The 19,555-nt window shown below is 42.4% G+C and overlaps 1 protein-coding gene across 7 annotated transcripts in view; it reads left to right on the forward strand.

Moving 5' to 3' along the window:
- The window catches only part of Pibf1 (progesterone immunomodulatory binding factor 1), a 169,304-nt gene that overhangs the window by 147,775 nt on the left and 1,974 nt on the right, over positions 1–19,555 (forward strand). For 5 of the 7 annotated variants that reach the window (XM_006252406.5, XM_224451.10, XM_063274323.1 and 2 more), the window contains one exon: positions 10,921–11,094. In XM_006252406.5, the coding sequence (XP_006252468.1) occupies positions 10,921–11,094 (174 nt within the window). Of the gene's footprint in view, positions 1–10,920; positions 11,095–19,555 lie in introns of those variants that run through there. The other 2 variants (XR_010057824.1, XM_063274325.1) reach the window with 2 other exon arrangements.

Below are 19,555 nucleotides of genomic sequence, written 5' to 3' on the forward strand. Positions count from 1 at the left end.
GTAAAGTTTCTGGGCTCCCATGGTCATGTCAACTAGTACATAACCCAAATTAATCAATCACGCCTTAGTAATCTCCCAAGGTGTACAAAGCCACACTCAGTTGAGAGTTGAGCTAGCTTCCATTGCCCTAGATAACCCGCTTCTGGTGGCGGTGCATGTCCCCTAGCAGAAGGAAACAAACCCTGCAGTTAGGCAGCTTTCTTAAAAGTGAAGTCACAGTATAATTATCATTCTTTGACAGTATGTTTATGTTCCCGGAGTCTAAGTCATATGTTCTTTGTGATTTCTCGGAAGATGGCAGGGGCATTTCACATCCCGTGTGCCCCTTGGGCACTCCACTTCATAAAAGGCCCCCACAAATTGCATATTTCTGTTTGTGTGTCACCCTTTTTTGGTTCATACTTCACTGTGGAAAGTTTCTTAATAATACCTTGTTACATTGTTTCCTCTTATACACCTATTCAGTTACGTTTTACATTCAATATGACTGGGGGAAAAAAGGCCCCAAGTAGGTAAGGTAATATCTCGGTAAATGAGACCGTAATTGCTTCTCAGGTTTGTGCATTTCTAACCAACAGTGACTGTGCTTGTCACAAGTTAAATATTAAGTCAGTGGTAAAACATGCAAAACATTAAAATTAAACAAATATAAGTGAGTTATAAAGAAAAGGAAAGAATCGTTATAGTGAAAAGCTATAAAACTCACACATACAGTACTAATAGTTGCCTGTAAGGTTGCTTTGGTTGGTTTTGTTTTGTTGAGGGTTTGTTTTCTTTTTTTTTTTGGGGGGGGGGTGTCTTTGCAGGTCTGGCTCCTGCACTGCCTCTAAGATACACACCCAGGCCCACACAGAGTTAGAGTCTTTTTCCCATGTAAAGGTCTGTGAATTCATGACGGGATAGTCAAGAGATAAATATATCTTGGGCTGTTTTAAATTCTTCTTTTAAAGTCTTTTAAATGTTTTCAAATCAAGGATATTACAATAAGTACCCTATTAGGGAAAGTCCCAGAGGCTTCCAACCAAGTATACCTGGAATAAGGGGATGGCCAGAGTCAGGCACCAAGTACCCTCCACACCTTTTGCCTATTCCATCCAAAACTCAAAAGATGAGTCTTTTTGTTTATGGCTGGTGACATGGGCCTGTAACCCTGTCCACTAAAGACTATTGCCAAGAGGATCACAAGTTAAAGACTGCGTGGACTGCAACCTGAACAACTTAGTGAAAGCTTGCACCACAGTGCAAAGTACTTGTCTAGTATGCACGAAGCCTACGTTCAACCCCTAGCACCGCCACAGAATCGTCATCGTCGTCGTCGTCGTCGTCGTCATCATCATCATCATCATCATCATCATCATCATCATCATCATCATCTGGGTGAAAAAGATGACCTCCCCAAAGTAGCCATCTTTTCTAAATAATACTTGATATTTAGAGGATAGGAAGAGATTTTCTTCACTAAAGTGCTTCCTCTCAAGGATGAGGACCTGAGTTCAGTCCCTAGCACCTTAATAGAAAGCCAAGTGAGTGGGGACTTGGAGCCAGGTCAATCCCAAGGGTTGCTGGGCAGCCAGGCTGGCTGGATAAGGTTACTATCTCTGTCTTACTGCACAGCCCCTTTGCTCTCACTCACTGAATGTAGGCCACCGAGGGAGGCTGTGTGACGGGCTTATTCCCAGGTCACAGAGCAGTGCTTATGCTGCTTTCCATTCTGTGGAAGGTTGATGCTCCTTGACTTTGAGTTGCATGACTTGAATCTGTAAAAGGACATCATTCCAGGCAGGCATCAAACCTAGTGTCCTCCCGTCTCAGCCTCAGAAGTGCTGGGACACAGGCATGCCCAGACAGACTCTGGAGTTTTTTGGACCATCTTTCGTCGTTAGAGAACATAGCAGAAGTGGGTCCGAGCTGCTCTGCTCTGCCTTTGCCGTGTTCTTTTCAACACCCTCGTTAGATTCTTCATAGCTTTCTTCCTTCCGGCATGCAAGTCTCTGTCTTGTATGAAGCAATAAAATATCTCATCCTAAAAATATTTTATCTGTGTATAAATACCCTTTTGGCTTTTTCTACTGCACTGTCATATCTGTTATGTGCTGTACAGACTTGTCAACTTCAGAGTGCCCTTTGTTTTGTTTTAAAGAATGAAATATGTGTTGTTTTAAGAGTTTATTGAATACGTTTTAAAAGAATAGGAACACTTACCTGGATTTTCTTTTTTTAAGGTTTATGTGGAGGTTGGGGGACATGCATGAGGATAATTTGTGGGAGCTGCTTTTTCCTTCCACCTCGATGAAGTCTCTTGTTTCTGCTGTGCTGTCTATCAGCTGACCTGACTATGCCTCCCATCTTGCCACAGGCTGGGTTTGCAGGTGTGCACTGTCGCACCAGGCTCTTCCACAGTGAGGACACAGACTAACTCAGGGTTGTCAAGCTCAAACAGCAAACAGTTCTACATGCTGATTGTTTTGCCAGCCCTGATCTTTGTTAGTAAGAAATGAGTAAATGACCTCTTGCTGTCATTTTTAACCCTTTGGTTTTTTTTTGTTTTTTTTTTTAAGATTTATTTATTTATTTTGTATATGAGTACACTGTAGCTGTCTTCTGACACACCAGAAGAGAGCATCGAATCCCATTACAGATGGCTGTGAGCCACCATGTGGTTGCTGGGATTTGAACTCAGGACCTCTGGAAGAGCAGTCGGTGCTCTTAACCACTGAGCCATCTCTCCAGCCCCCTTAACCCTTTGTTTTTATGACTCCCTTTGAATGATAGTAGCTTACGACAAAAGACACACATAGACACACAATCTCTCTTACACACACATACATACCACACTTAAAAAGCTTCAACTCTTGTGAAATACTCAATAACCGAGAGAAAATACTAGCAGTAATATTGGGTTAGAGTCATAATTACCAGTATTGGTAATATTTTTGGTACAAATTTAGTAGGTGAACTTAATAGGTAAGCTTATTATTCACATATCAAGAAGCTAAAACTGGCACAAGAATGGAATGTTTTGAATATAAGTCAGAGAGAGAACATCCCCTGAAGTAAGCTACATTCCAAAATGGAGTGTTCACAGTGGAGGATTGGATTTAAAAGCTAAAACTGATGCTGAATATGAATTACAAAGGGGAAAAAACATCAAAGAACTATTAGATCATGTCAAACCAATAAAGACCAGAAATAGCAACTAAATGAATGTAAAAGGACAGGCCACGCACAGTCAGCCCTGGCAGCAGATTTCATCAGAAGTTTCTCCAGGGTGCTCATAGTTCTGCAGCATGTCCATGCTTCTGCAGGATGTCCGTATTTCTGCAGCATGTTCATATTCTGGTGTGCTCACACCAATTGCCCATAGTTCAGGGTACATGTACTTACACACATTTACGCTTTGGTGCTATGGACACCCTTCCGTGTGATCTTCCTTAAATATGTTCTTAGTGTGTCCATACTTTACCCGGTCCATGCTTTACCGTCTTCAGACCTCACTATGATCACACTGCCTCAAAGTGTTCACACCTCAGTTTGTTCTTTCTAACCTGCTCTCCACCACCACTGATGGAAGTGCTCCAGTCACCTCCCATTGCTGTCCCTAGGCTCCTCACTGAGCTCGCAGTCATGTACAGCATATAGCACTACACTAATGTGTCGTCGCAAGACATTGGGCTAAGGAGCTAGAACTTGATCAGCCAGAGGCTGACCCATATTACAAGATATCTGAGGAAAACAATGAAGATGAACAACATTCGCTCTCTCCTTAGAGAGGTGGACGGACTGGGTGTTTAGAAAAGATAGGACATAAAGAAGGACAAGCAGCTCAGAGAAGTGGCTCATGCAAGGCTGGAGACGCCTTCCGTGTTTGACTTTGTTTTGCTTTTTGTTGTTGTTGGCAGAAGTGGGATGGGGGTGGGGCACGGTGTTGATTTTGGTTTGGTTTGTAGTTCGGTGGAGAAAAGCTAAACTGATGGTTTGTCTTTATTTTTCAAGCCCGAGCTAGTGGCCATATGGTCAAAGGAGATGTCTGGTTTTATTTTCTATTGACTCATAATAATTGTATGTATTTGTGGAATGCATGTAAACAGTGTGTGGAGAGGGAATGCCTTAATTGTGTGTGGGTCCAGGTTAAATAACGTGAGCTACCTTTCAAACCTGGCATTATGTCTCAAAGGCTTTAACAGAAGCCCTTGATTGTATAGATAATCTACACTTTGAACCCATAAAAAAACCAACATTTAGATACTGTTTTCTTAATAACAAGATGACTTTGATCAAACTTCTCCAGCCTACTAATCATTTTAAAAACTGAGATAGCTGCTTCTCATAAATATCCAAAATTAGGTTTTATTTGATAGACAGCATAAAGCCTGGCACATTGGGAATACTCGGTGACTACCCGTCCCTGTCACCTCATGTCCTCGACCTGCACTCTGTACACTGTGGGCACAGACAGTGGTAAGGTGAGCTTGCCCTGCAGATGAGGTTAACCACCTCATTCACCGGCTGGAGAATCCTGAAGCGTGTGCTCATACTATTTTCTGACACTTTGCCGAATCAAAGCTTTTTACCTATGCTTCCTTTTCTTCCCCCCCCCCCCCCCGCCCCCGGAGCTGGGGACTGAACCCAGGGCCTTGCGTTTGCTAGGCAAGCGCTCTACCACTGAGCTAAATCCCCAACCCCCCTATGCTTCCTTTTCTAACTGGAGTCTTAGACTATGGAATAAGTAACTTTTAGAGCGAGGGGATCTCTATTATACAGCCTGAGCTGTCCTGACACTCACTCTATATTCCAGACTGGCCGGAAACCCAGAGCTCACCTGCTGCTGCCCCCACCTTCCTTTCCAGTGCTGGGATTAGCATTGAAGAAGTAATTTACAATTAAATTTACATGGCAGGGTGGATGACCCCAGAGCCTTGCACATCAAGGCAGGTGACACTGAGCTCTGAAACCAGGAATAACCTTGAACCTGTATTCTCCTATCTCCACTTCCGAAGTACTGGGATTAAGGAGTGTCTCCTCACGCCCAGGCAGCAATCAGATTTCTTTCTTTTCAAAAAAACAAATTAATTTCTCTTAATACAAGAGTTAAAACTAACTATCTTGCTGGTCCCTCTAAATATAGATACTCCTAGACTTACAGTGGGGTTATGATTCAGTACATGCACCATACTTCTAAAATATGCTAAATAAAAATACATTTAAGGGGTGGAGAGATGGCATTGACTGCTCTTCTAGAGATCCTGAGTTCAAATCCCAGCAGACACATAGTGGTTCACAACCATCTGTAATGGGATTAGATGCCGTCTTCTGATGTGTTTGAAGACAGCTACAGTGTACTTATATATAATAAATAAATCTTTATATATATACAATTTACCAAACACTCAAGGTGGCTAACCTTGAATGTTCTAAGAACACTTGTACAAAATTATCAAATATAAAGCCTATTCTGTATGAAAGTGCACGTGTGTGTGTGTGTGTGTGTGTGTGTGTGTGTGGAAGTCAGTGGACAGTTTGTGGGTGGCAGTTCTCTCCTTCCACCATATGGGTCCCAGGATTGAACTGGGGTTGTTAAGCTCCAGGCTCCATGGCAAGCAGCACCTTTGCCCACTGAGCCATCTCACGGGCCACTCAGCTGTTCATTTCATACTGTACTGAAAGTGCAGAGCGCACTGACTGAGTTCTCTCCGTAAGCACTGACAGCACATTGGGCTGAGGACTGTAAATCACATAGCCCATCCATCTGCACACTGGCTGAGAATCGCAACTCACAACCAGTGCCCACTGTAACTGAAGGCTTGGGGCCTGTCACCAGGCATGCTGCTGCCTAAGTCCCAACACTCAGGAGCAGCAGGAGTAAGAGGACTGTAAGGTCTAGGCCAGTCTGGCCACATAGCTAATTCCAGGCTAGCCTTGCCTGCAGGGAGTTGGGGAAAGAGGGAGAGATGATGGCGAGAAGGAAGAGGAGGTTATGTTTGTCACTTGTTAGATTCAGAATTGAACATAATAGACTGAAGTCTTACACTTGCACACCTTTGTTAGGTTGGGAAACCCTAAGTCAGCCATTGAAACCTAAGGGATTTCTATGTCCTAAAATTTCTGAACATTTTTAAATTAAAAAAAATGATGGGTTGGGGATTTAGCTCAGTGGTACTGGGTTCGGTCCCCAGCTCCTAAAAAAAGAAAAGAGAAAAAAGAATGATGTAGCATATGAAATCTCATTCACTAAAGCTTTGAAAACATAGTATTGAAATCTGGCCCTGAGAGCTTCACGTTCAAATGTGTGAAGCAGGAGAATTGCCACAAGTTCCATGCCAGCATGAACCATACAGTGAGTAGCAAGCCTTTATGGCTACAATATGAAGTCCCATCATGAAAAAAAAAGAGGTTGCAGCTGGGGAGATGGCTCAGTGGGTACAGCATGTGTTGCTTTAGCATAAGGACCTTCGTTGAAGCCCCTGAATCTGTGAAAGTTCTGTCATCTTAGTGCTCCTGCTGCAAGGCAGAGGCAGAGACTGGGAACTCCCCCAGAGACTTACAGGCCCCTAGCCTGGCACCTATCCTGAGGTGTAAGACAAGGACCAACCCCAAGATCTCACACATACACTCGCACATACACACACACACAGACACACATGCGCACATGCATGGTCCCCCACAGTAAGTGAATAAATCAGTTGGTAAATAACTGATAAAATGATAAGCAGTGTAGAAGTTAAGTGGTGAATAAAGAACTCAGCGTGCTATATGTATTAGATACTTTACTATTGCTGCAGTAAAACCCCATGCCCAAAAGCAGCACGAGGAAGAAAGGGTTGATTTCAGTTCGCACTCTATCATCCAGGGAAGTCAGAACTCACTATGTAGACCAGGCTAGCCTTGAACTCACAATGAAAGATCCACCTGCTTCTGCCTCTCAAGTGCTAATAATATTAAAAGCATGCACCACTATGGCCAGCTGCTACACCTTCTTGTCTTTGAAATTTTCTAAAGCAAAATGCTTTCCTTTTCAAAGAAAGCATGATGGTTCACAACCAGACAGAATCTCAACACTAGAGAAACTGAAGCTGAGACAGAACAATTGCCACAAGTTTTAAGTTAGCCTGGGCTACACTGTGAGTTTAAGAAAGACCCTGCCTAAGAAGACCAAGTAAATAAAAATGTACAATATAGTTTAAAATCTACCCTTAGATGTATGCAAAGTATTTTCTTGACTTACAGCCAGGTTGATTTCTACCTCGTATAACCTAAAGCCGAAGATGTACAGAATTGTCTGTCCTGTTGGTCCTGACATGTTGTTGCTCATATAGAGAAAGAAACACATCCTTGTACTCCAGGGGAGCACATAGTTTGCATTCTATCTGTCAGAGCTATTTTCATCGAGAAATGCCATCTATGTGTCCCCCTGCCAACATCTTTGCAGAGTTTACAACTTTGAGCAATGTATTGGCATCGGCTCTGCAGTACCCTTAAGCAGCTGCTCGGCAGCTGAGCTGTGCTCACCACTGTGCCACCACTCCGAATGCTAACAGTGAGTGCCCGAGATGTGAGCCTTCGCAGTCAAGAGCACTCTCTCAGAGACTGGGAACAGCGGTTGCCATCATCAGTAATGGCATAAGCAGCTCTTCTGCTCTCAGTACGCCATGCTAGAACACTGTGCTACAGGGTGCTCAGGGGCGGGGAGAGTCTCCAAAGGGGGCTCAGGCTGGCCTGGGATCCTCAGTCCTCCTTCCTCAGCATCCCATGTGTTCCGGACTGCTGCCATACACGGCTCACAGGATAGGGTTTTTGTTCTTTTTTATCTTTGATTTAGCCTTAGTTTCATTTATGTAATCAAATAGTTCTTCATTTATTAATGTAGTGAATGCCTCGCTCATTTTCATAATCATTTTATGTCCCAGAAAGACAGAAATTTTTTACATTTTTTTTAAAAATTACTTTCTAAATTAATCGTCAGTCAAGATTAAACTAGAATTAGACAGAATTAAGGGACACTTGCTTTTTGGGAAGAATTCTGCATTCATCATGATAGCCCTAGAGTAAAACCTGCTAGAAAGATCATCGGGCCCACACAAATGTGTGTGCGTGTGTGTGTATCAACTGTCTTTTTCAGATGAACCTAGTGATTCTGGCAAATAGCCCTAACATCCAAAAGAAACCATGTAAACTGTACTTCATTCATAAATTAGAAATCAAAATTAGAAACTATAAGGAACTAGAAGAAACATTATAGCACAAAGCAAATATTCACAGCTGACAGAATGCCCGTCCTCTGACCGCCACACACAAACGATGGCACAAGCATGTCCTCTAGTGTACACTTACATATATGCACACACTAAACAAACAATAAATAAATAGAATTTTTTAATGCAGAGTCAGAGGGCTATCTGTGAGTTCAAGGTCAGCCTGTTCTACATAACAAGTCTAGGCCAAGCAAGGTTATGTAGTGAGCCCCTATTTGAAATAAACATATAGTATATTATATGTACATATGTAAGTAATATAAACATTTGTGTTGCTAAGTGTTAGTATGTTTATATTAATATGTTAAGACTCAGCATATAAGCCAAAAATGAAAGAGCTGAGAGATATCCTGTAAGCATTATTCTGGTGTGCACAGTAACAATGTGATTCTAATAGGAATTTTACCAAATTTGGCTGCTTTTAAAGTATTCTTTCTGGATTTCAGAGACCAGGTTAATATTGTTTATGCTCTCAGATGAATGTGGCGCTGTGATCTTAGCTTCCCAAACTGTGGTAATCATGGCCTAGATGAGACAGAGACATTAATCTCCCTTCTAATCTTCTGATCAACATCAAGGAAAATCTGTTTCTTGAACCTGCTTCTGTATACACCAGCAAAAGCAAAAGAGAAATGATGTGGTTTTGATAGACTAGGAGAACATCATTTTCCCTTTCCCATTAAGTAGTGCAGAAGCTCAGCTGTACCATGAGGCTGAGGATGTAGCTCTCTTGGTGAAAAGCTTGCCAGACTACACAAAGCCCTGGGTGCTGTCCATAAACACATAACCACATAAGGAGGTGGTACAAGCCTGTAATTCCAGCATTCAGGGGATCAAAAGTCCAAAATCATCCTTGCCTACAAAGAAAATTAGAGGCCAGCCTGGGCTACCAGAAACCTTGTCAAAGGAAAAAAAAAACTAATAAAATAAAATCTGTTGCAACTGAATACGCTTAACATTAAATCAGTGTTGCATTCTTTACCATAAATTAAATAACACAGTCTTGAAAGCAAATGGGTCTCATAACAGCCCCGGTCACTGTGACTGTGTTTATTATGCACACAGTCTTGTGTGTTTTAAGGAAGACGTCGGTGGCAGTGCAGAAAGGAGAAAGTAAGGACTCCAGTGCCATGGGTTCCAGCTCTGGCGCTGGCCCTGGAGTCTGGTAAGGTGGCATGGCTCAAACTCCACAGTCTGTTTTAAAATATCTACTCCAGCTAGGTGGTTCTAAATAGAACTAATGACAGCCAGAAAAGAGAGGCCTGTAGGGACTTGCTCTGACACAGAGCTGACGTCTATAAACAGATCAGTAGCAGGGAGCAGGGCACCCTTCTAGTTCGCTAAGTTTCGTGTGTTGGCATGAAGAAGCGAATCACCTAGAGCAGAGCCCACCACTATTGTACAGATAAGTGAGGTAGCTCCCCATTCCCCGGGTGTGTGGGTTTGATGCGTTGGCTTTAGTAAGTAATCAAGATCCACTAGCCAAAGTTTGTCTGTGAGGGAAAATAGTAGGTTTGGAAGGATATGGTTGCAAGTTTCACTCTAAATGCTTCAAAGAGCTCAGCATAATTAATGTTTCACTCAAAAGGCAAACTAAAATCCAAGTGATGCGTGCTTAAAATCCCAACATGTGAAGCCCAAGGCAATGAGACAATCTTGAGTTCCAGGCCATCCTGGGCTACAAAGTAACAACTACATAGCATAGCGCCATCTCAAATAAGTAAAGAAATAAATATTTTGGAAAGGCGACTTGACAGGATGGTGTGTAGCTGGGACTAGCATACTAAGCCCTGGACTCAATCCCCAGGACTGGAAAAATTAGAAATGGCAACTCCAGCCAGCTCCGTTTACCACATTTGTAAAAGGCTCCAGAAATGTACAGCTAGAGAAGTGTTAAGGCTGTAGTAAACTGACCGGCTGAAGCTGTGGTCACAGGAAGGGACCCTTCTGTGTTCTTTCTCTGCCTTCTTCAGTTTAGACTTCAGGAGATAATAGATGGCCTAAGAGGGAGGAAAGCACCATCAGGCTGAGACTGCCTGCCGTGCACAAGACCCGGGTTTCATGTCTACAATTAAAGAGTAATGAGAGTGCTGACCCATCTACTCAACAGAAATCTGCACGACACTGCAAGAGAGCTCCAGATGCACTGCATAACTGCCATCTGTACCTGGGGCACACGGGCACACACACACACACACACACACACACACACACACACACACACATATCATCATCATCATCATCATCATCACGGGGTATTTGTTGAAGGTCCACATGTGACTCTAATATGCAGAAAAACCAATAGCATATTAAAAGTCATTGTGTTATACCCAGCACTTGGGAGGCAGAGGCAGGGTATCTCTGAGTTCAAGACCAGCCTAGTCTATAGAGTGAGTTCCAGAACACCCAGGCTGTTAAACAGAGAAAGCCTGTCTCAAAAACAAACAAACAAACAAACAAACAAACAAGTCAGTTGTAGTACTAAAAGTAATGTCATACTATTTTAAGAATCATATGCATAATTGTTATAATGTTTTACTTATAAAAACTTTCCTTATATTTGGTACAATTCAAATATTTCATGTATTTAAAGTAACGCTTTCATGTCAATCATTATTACTCTGTTTGCCAAAATCATACTCACTGTTTTCTTGTTTTCACATATCAACAGGAATTTGCAGCTATGAAGCAGATCATCATTAATATGTGTAGTAAACATTCTGAGAACAACTTACTTCTTACAAAAGTGGAATCAAAAAGTGTGACAGAAAACCAAGCATCAAGGCCTTTGACTATGCCAAGAGAACATGAAGAGAATGTATTTATACCCAAGCCAACGCTGTTTGTAAGTACAGCTAAAATAGTTAGGATTTTAATCTCTGCTTCTCACTAAATATAGTTTTCTTCCCAATCATATTTGTTTTAAACTAATTTGGATAGTGTTATGCAAAGGTCTAGCAATGTCTGTATTAATCCATTTCCTAAATGTATACATTAGACATGAATTGGATTTTATGTTTCTAATTAACATATTGAACTTGGTTAGAAATTATCCTAAGTCTACATTTTTCCTTCTCCCACTTACAGGAGCAAATTACAAGGGACTCAGAAAATTATTCTGCATGATTTTTGCATTTTGGGCATGCATTTGATGTGGCTATGTCTGTGCATGTTCACTGGGGTCATGTGAGCCACATACATATAAGGGGTTGGAGGACAGCGTTGGGTCTCTTGTTTTCAAGCTTCCTGAGATTTTTCAGTCTCCACCTCCTGTCTGAGGCATAGGACTCTGAGATTCTAGACCTGCATCACTGTATCCAACTGTAGTAAATTCTAGGAATCCAAACTCAGGTCCTTGTGCTTGTGTGTGACAAGCACTTTATCCACTGAGTGGCTTCCCTAGAAAATCACTTTTAATTTGCATAAGAATAAAAAGGGTAGAAAAATAAGACCTGCTGCCATTCATTATAGAATGTTGTATTCTGAGTCTCTCCTATAGAATAAAAGCAGTCTGTACTAACCAGTATGTGTCTGTAATCTCAGTCATGTGGGAGGCTTGGGCAGGAGAATTGTAAGTTCTAGACCAGTGTGGTCAACTTGATGAGACCCTATGTGAAAATAAAATTAAAGTTAAAAAGGGCTGGATAGCCAAAAAACAAAAGGGGTGTTGGATAGCAGACCTGTATTCCCACAGTGTGTGTAGCAGAATAAGGATGCTTAGGAGTTCAAGGCCAACCTTATCTACTAGTGACTGGAGGCCAGGCTGAGCTGTGTACTAAAACCCTGTCTTGAAGAAAGGGATGGAGAAGTGTATAGGAAGTACGTTAGGAAAATTGAAAATTATGCATTTCAGCAAATAATACAAAAAGGAGTAAAAAGGTGACAGACTTTACAGTGCCATTAGTAATTACTCTGCTTCAGTATAGTTGTCCAAGAGAAAACATGAGGTTTCACTTGCAGTCCTACTGGACTCAAAACTGGAACATTTTTTTTATATTCCAGTTTAGCGAGCCCTTGAACTTTTGCAAAAGAAAATGAAGTCCTCTAGTGAGTCGAGCACAGGAATTGTGGTCTTAGACTTCTCTTTACACACGCAGATCTGACTTCTTAGGATCAGTGATATGAAAGATATTTTGTGATTTTTGTAATATAACCGCCATTTTCCTCCTGTGCTAGGAACAGAAACCCCGTCTTTCACTTGTGTACGGCAAGGATTCTACTCTGAGCTACTTGTCTTTTAGAAAGGTCTCACAGATAGGCTTTGGTAGGCTGACCAACTCACGGTCCTCTCTGCCTGCAGAGTGCTGGGATTGAACGTGCATACTACCCTCAAGCTTTACCTTCCCGATTTAAAGTGGCAGACAGCTTCAGACTACTGCAAACAAAGGAGCCCTACTCTAGGAGTACTTGTTGCAGTAATGTAGGCCAGAGAGAGCAGAAGCTCATCTGAGCAGTCTCTGTAGAGAGCAGCTTGGGAATGCCCAGCAGTTGGGCCCATTGAGCTCCTCCATCAGTGGCACTTCCTCAGAGGCTCGCTCCTTCCTTCCTCTGACCTAACCATGGCCCTTTGTCTCAAGACACCTTCTGTACATCTTTCCACATCTACAGTGTCAGCACACACTTGCTGTCGGGGAAGGAATCAGTTCCTTCTCTCTCTCCAACTTTGTTGTCTTCTTAGTTCTTAAAGCTACATTATATAGTCAGTAGGGAACTAAACTCTGGAAAGTGATCGAGTGGCATCTGCAAACTCAGTCATCAGTGCCCGTGCCCCACTCAGAAGGCCCAGCTCACTTGGGCATGATATCTCCCCCCTGTGTTGTCAGCATCTGCGTCACAGGAGCGCTTCCGTGTTCTCTGCCTTCTTCAGTTTAGACCTCAGGCCGTCCTGGACTACACTATGAGAGACCCTATCTCAAAAGAAGAACGACTTCATTCCTGTAGCCAGATATACTACTGTAGCCTCCTCCATGTATAGTTTAGTATTAAACCCTTTGAAATAAATTTCTGAGTGAGCATGGGATGAGGGAGTGAGGGGCGAAGGATCCAGACAGTCTCATGTTTTGTCCATATAAGCCTAGACCAACTGGAACTCCTTGAAGTTAGGCTCTCCCTGTGAAGACGCAGAAATCTGTATCTGTGTCCTAGCCTGTAGCATTGGAAAACAGAGTAATTATGTCTACTAAACCCAGTTTTCTCCTCCTTAGAAGTTGTGCTGGTTAAACACTAATAGAGCCTTAATCTCCAGCTCTTTTGCTGGATGCCAGGAGTAATCCAGCAGGCTTACTTTGTGTGCTTTTATCAGTCACTCTTCCTTCTCGTTTTAACAAACGTTTTCAGTGTGTTAGAATCCCCAAGTTATAGATTAATGCTTTAGCTGGCTATGTCTGGATGACACAAAGGTTTTTGTCTTATCAGTTGTCTCCAAAACCCCCCTGGGACTAATGAATTACTTCTGGTAGGCTTTCAGTTAATCTAGTCATGGTTTTCTACAGCAGCTCTCGGAGTGCCTTAAAAATTTTGGAGTAGTTTACTTTGGGACCTGTTAACATTGTACCAATTAAAGTATTTCTATTAATTTGTACTGTTTCTTTATAAAATTATAAATATAATTAGCTTAAGCAAGTGCAAGCACATAATAATTAAGGCAGTGTTCACAGTAATAAAAGATAATCATTAAGTATGTCTCGGTAATGTAACATACATAAATAAATGGAAATTGGCTTCATCTGAAAGAACTTATGTGAGTTGTGAATTTAAAATAAGGACTCTCTGGCGGGCAGTGACGGCGCATGCCCTTCATCCCAGCATTCAAGAGGCAGGGGCGGTGGATCCCAGAAACTCTATTTGGGCGGGGGCCAGACTCTTCTTACTTAAAAAATGTATTGTGTTAATAACTGAAGGAGGACTATCAGACTTCGTTACACACAGCACTATCATATGGGTTGAAGGACCAATAACAGTTGATACTAGAATGAAAAAGATAACATTGTTTATCCAAAGATGCAATTACCAAAATAAAGAATAATTATATATCTGAATTATTATACCTAAAAATTTTATCCATGGTCTGTTCAGAGTTAGAAAAGTTTTTAAAGTGTCTAACAGTGAATAATTTGCTTTTGTAAGCCACACTCAGTCTCTATTATATTGCGTTTATATTTCTTTGTATTGTTTATTTCTTTTAAAATGTCTAATTCAGTATCTAACCTGTATACAAACAGACCATGGGCGAACCTGTTAATCTGTGCTCCATGTTATACTAATCATTCATACTAATCAAGAGTTTGTAATAGATTAGAAACATAATCCGCTCTAGTATAACTTCGAGAAGTTAAAGCTTTGCTAATGTACTAGTAATAGCACATCACTAGCTAAGCAATCTGGAAATGAAGACTTCCTCATGAGCCAAATCAGCCTATCAAAAGCACCGTTATTCACTTGGCATTTGTTCACAGTTTGGTAGAGACAAGTGAGAATAGGATGCTAGGTAGATGAGAAACCATGTGTTCAATCCTAATGTAGTTCCAGGCAGCATACATTATAGTTAATATATGAGCAAAGGCAGACGTTTTCCAACAGCCAGACATGATGATACACACCTGTCATTGCATCAGGAGTGCCTGATCACAAGTTCAAGACCAGCTTAGGCTATACAAAAAACCCTATCAAAAGAAAAGCGTTCACCCACTGAAGGCCCCAGCATGCATATCTTTGGGTGATAACTGAGTTTTGATACAGTGTAGTCCCACATTTTTTCATTTTTTCTTTTTTTGTTTTTTTCGGAGCTGGGGACCGAACCCAGGGCCTTGCGCTTGCTAGGCAAGCACTCTACCACTGAGCTAAATCCCCAACCCCGTAGTCCCACATTTTTAAGCCAACAATTTAGAGGCAGAGGCAAGAGGATTGCAGCAAATTCCACTCCTGCCAGGGCTACATAGGGTCTAAATAAATGTGAGTTTACCTTCATACAACTGAATGTGATACTTCTGTGCCTCCCTGCTTGGACTGTTGCTTAGAATTGTAAATTGTCTTCCTGGTAAAGAACTACACTTTCTAGTTTAGTTACAGCCATGCTCTAGCCCTGTGGTCCTATATGGTCTTTCATATGACCTAGGAGAAACACTGTACCAACTCTCAAACCTTACACCCAGACTTACAGAGAACCAAACACTGTCTGTTGTGACAGATCAAAGCCACAAACCTTCATTTGCTTTGTGCTGAGTAATAGTATAGGCCAGTGCGTTAGAAACCCCTGTTTACACTCCAGATGGAGATAAACTATAAATTGACACAAAAACAGACTGAAGTTTCTTTTCACCATAAGTATTTTAAGGGCCTCGCGCTGATGGGAACATTATACAGTTACATACTGCGACAGTACATACTACTAATGCCTTATACTTATGCAGCCTGTATGTGTCTGATGCAGGCAGGGATGGAGCTCAGTGGTAGAGCATTAACCCAGCATGCACCAGGCCCTGTGGTAAAGGGCTGGGCCTGCTGTGCTGTGATCCCAGCACTCAGAAGGCAGAGGTAGGAGACTTGCCACTTCAAGGCTCCATAGTGAGACCCTGCCTGCAAAACATGTAGTAAACTATATAGGATGTGAAAGCACGGATATTCTGCAGAGAAACACAAAATAGGAAGGAGACTGAGGGTTGAGAAGGTCTAGCCTCCTGAAAAGGCGGTGTTTGAGCCTAGAAGGAAGATGATCACCTGCCCAAGACCTGTGGGAACAGACTCTTGCCATCCTGCTCTGTGCATAGTGCTGAGGAAGGGTTAGCTCCGTTTGGCTTGCTTTGGTTTGGTGTTTTGGGCTTTAAGATAGGGTGTCATTTTATAGTCAGGGTAGCCTTAAACTCACTGTGGAAAACAGGCTGGCCTCAAACTTTTAGCAAAACCCCTGCCTCAGTGCTGGGGTGACAGGCATGAGCCGTCCTACTCAGCACATGGAGAGATCCTGTTTCCTTCTTTTCTAGACCAGGCTTCTCTGTGAATAGCCCTGTCCTGAGACACTCTCCATACCAGGCTAGCCTCAAACTCAGAGATCCACCTGCCTCTGCCCCCCAAATTCTGGGATTAAACATTTAAGATAGCACACCTAGGCCTTGGGGGAATTTTTAAATGGCAATATTCCAAGTAAAAACACCTTCGCTGTTAAGTGTAGAAAGCTATAAAATTAAAAATATATAGCAAAACACATGACTGACATAACAGTTCAAGTAACTATCAGGAAATAATACATTTTCCAGTATTATCTCTCACCCGTCTCCAAGGTCGTAGGGGTCCAAGGTTGGCCTGGCAAGTGCCTACAGGATAGCCACGGTGTCTGTCAGCCCAGTGCTGAGGTTGTCCTTCCTAATTTACCTGCTGCTGGGATCAAACACAGGGTTTTGTGTGCATTAGGCAAGCATCTACCAACAAGAGATCAAGCCTTTAGCCTTGAACTCTTCTTGATCCTCCTGCCTCAGCCTCCTGATGCTGGTATTACACATATGTGTCCCCTGGCCTATCTCTCAAGGTGTTTAACTTAAAAACTTCCATTTTCCTTTTTTCTCTATTTTAATACAAAATGTACATTCTGCCGTGTTAACCTTGTTACATGTATTGTAGTGTTAAATATATAAGACAAATCTAGATATTTCCCATCCTGTAGAACTGAAGCCCTGGCCCACTAAATAACACCCCTTTCCTTCTCCCCCAGCCACTGGCAACCGTCACTGTATACTCTGCTCACAGGACAAATCATGGAAATCTAATTTAGACTTAGCTTTCTGGTTTATTTCACTCTTTGGAGTGTCTTCAGAATTCATGTATATCTCTTTAAAAAAAAAAAATAGTTTCAACTGGGCATGGTTGTAATCCCAGCCCTTTGGAATCAGAATTATCTTCTGTTTCACAATTAACAGAAATTCCCAGTATACTAAAGGAGAAGAATTGATAGGTTCAGAAACAGACTGGAGGAGATGACAGGCCCTCCCCATGAGAAAAGTCAGAGAAGGTGTGACAATGTGTCCCAGTTGGTTGGAAGTAGAGTTAAAGGAGTGCAGGAAGTTGGAGGGCACGACCGGCTGGCTGGCTGGCTGGCTGGCTGGCTGGCTGGCTGGCTGGCTGGCTGGCTGGCTGGCTTTTCTCACTTGCTTTTTTTTTCTCTCCCACCTCTACTTTCCTTTTAAGACAGAGTCTCTCTTTGTAGATTTTGCTGGCTTGGAAATCTGTATAGATGATCCAAGCCGGGAACTCCAGGAGATCCACCTGTCTCCACCTTCCAATTGCTGGAATTAAAGAAATGCACCATTAATCCTGTCTCAAAAAACAAACAAACAAACAAACAAAAACAAGATATGGGGAAAAATGTTTGTATAAAAAGAATTTAAAGCTGGGCTCGTGGTGGTGCACGCCTTAGATCACAGGACTTGGGAGGCAGAGGCAGGCGGATCTCTGAGTTCACAGGCAGCCTGGTCTTCAAAGTGAGTCCAGGACAGCCAGGGTTCCCTTTCGACATGGAGAAACCCTGTCTTGAAAATCGGGGTGGGGGGGGCTTTTAAGAAATAAGTTTAAAATTAAGTTCTTTCTAATTCTTATTAAATGTCAACAAGACACAGAAATTATTTTAAAATTTAATCCTTAAAGCTTGACTTGAATCCTAATCAGAAAAAGTTCCAAAACAATCTGCTTCACCTTTAAAAGTTTTTTAAGAAATATTAATTGGATATTTAAATTTTGATTCCAATTAATATCCAATTTTATCCAGTGTCAAAACTTGGTCTTTCATAGAGGCCTGCTGCCAAATACTCTCATTAATATAGATCACATTTAGATTAAAAGTTAACAGTAGAGATATGTCTGTTCATTAAACCACCCTTTATTGAGCATCACTTTATGACTTCCCACAGAGAATGCACAGCTTATTAAGTAGATGATTCAAGTAACCAACTGTAATGATTTAGTTAAGCGTAGAGGCTTGGGGCTGGGTGTAGCTCAGTTGGTAAGGCACGAGCCTCGAGTGCATGAAGCCCAGGAATCGGTGCCCAGCACCACATAAAACCAGGCCTGGTGGCTCGGCTGTAATCCTAGTGCTGAGGAAATGAAGTTTGAGGATGAGCATCTCAAAACCAGCCTCCCCTACATGGCTGGTTCTCAGTTCCTTTGGAAAGAAGATACGGTCTGGTGTGGCACAGGCTAGCCTTGAACTCACTGTGTGTCCACGTTGGCTCCTGGTCTTCCTGCCTCTGCTTTCCAAGTGCTGGGTGAATGACCAATCCAACAACATAGCTCATTTGAGACTGCATGGCCTGTGTGAAAGTCTAGCTCAGTAGCAATAACCCTTGTGAGGCTTCCATGAGCGCCAAAAGAAATCCTGAGCAAGGGGTTGGGGATTTAGCTCAGTGGTAGAGCGTTTGCCTAGCAAGCGCAAGGCCCTGGGTTCGGTCCCCAGCTCCGAAAAAAAGAAAAAAGAAAAAAAGAAAAAAGAAAAAAAAAAAAGAAATCCTGAGCAGGCCTGCTCAAGTAGGGGTGACCTTGAACTGAGCACTGGGGCAGGACGACCACGAGTTATAGACCAGTCTCATCTTAACGCAAACTCTTGTCACAAAAGAGCAGAGAGGAGGACAAAAGAGACTGCGGAGGACCTAGTTCTAGTTTAAGGTTTAAGTGTTTTTATGTATTGTGCCATCTACTCTCCTACAAGAGTGCAACCCCAGTGCTACAATTAAGACCTCCTAAGGGGGGGCTGGGGATTTAGCTCAGCGGTAGAGCGCTTGCCTAGGAAGCGCAAGGCCCTGGGTTCGGTCCCCAGCTCCGAGAAAAAAAAAAAAAAAAAAAAAAAAAAAGACCTCCTAAGGGGTCATGACACAGTCGGAGAGAACTGACTGCTGACAAGCACATGGAGACCAGGTGATAATACAGGACAGGAACTGTGCTAAGCTGTTCTCAGGACTCAAAAGGACGTAAAGGATGATAGTCGTTCTGTGGAGACGCTGGTGTTATGGTCATTGACTTTAGCTATTATCAAACTATAACCAGACAAAAAGAGAAGGGAGTTAAATACCCAGCTTCTCCCTCGCTGCTACCTCTTAGTAAACCTAGAGAAGCTAGCAGAAGAGATGGCTCCGCATGAGAACCAAGGTGGGTTCCCAGTACCCTAGTCAGGAGCCTCACAACCATCTTCAGCTCCAGCTCCACGGGTCCTATACCTCTCAGCTCCACAGCACCTACACTCCAGAGCACATATCTACACACACGCGCACACACACACACACACACAGGATGGAGAATAATAAAAGTAAATCTTTTTAAATGAGAAT

This window comes from Rattus norvegicus, chromosome 15 (assembly GCF_036323735.1).
Source record: "Rattus norvegicus strain BN/NHsdMcwi chromosome 15, GRCr8, whole genome shotgun sequence".
Classification (NCBI taxonomy): domain Eukaryota; kingdom Metazoa; phylum Chordata; class Mammalia; order Rodentia; family Muridae; genus Rattus; species Rattus norvegicus.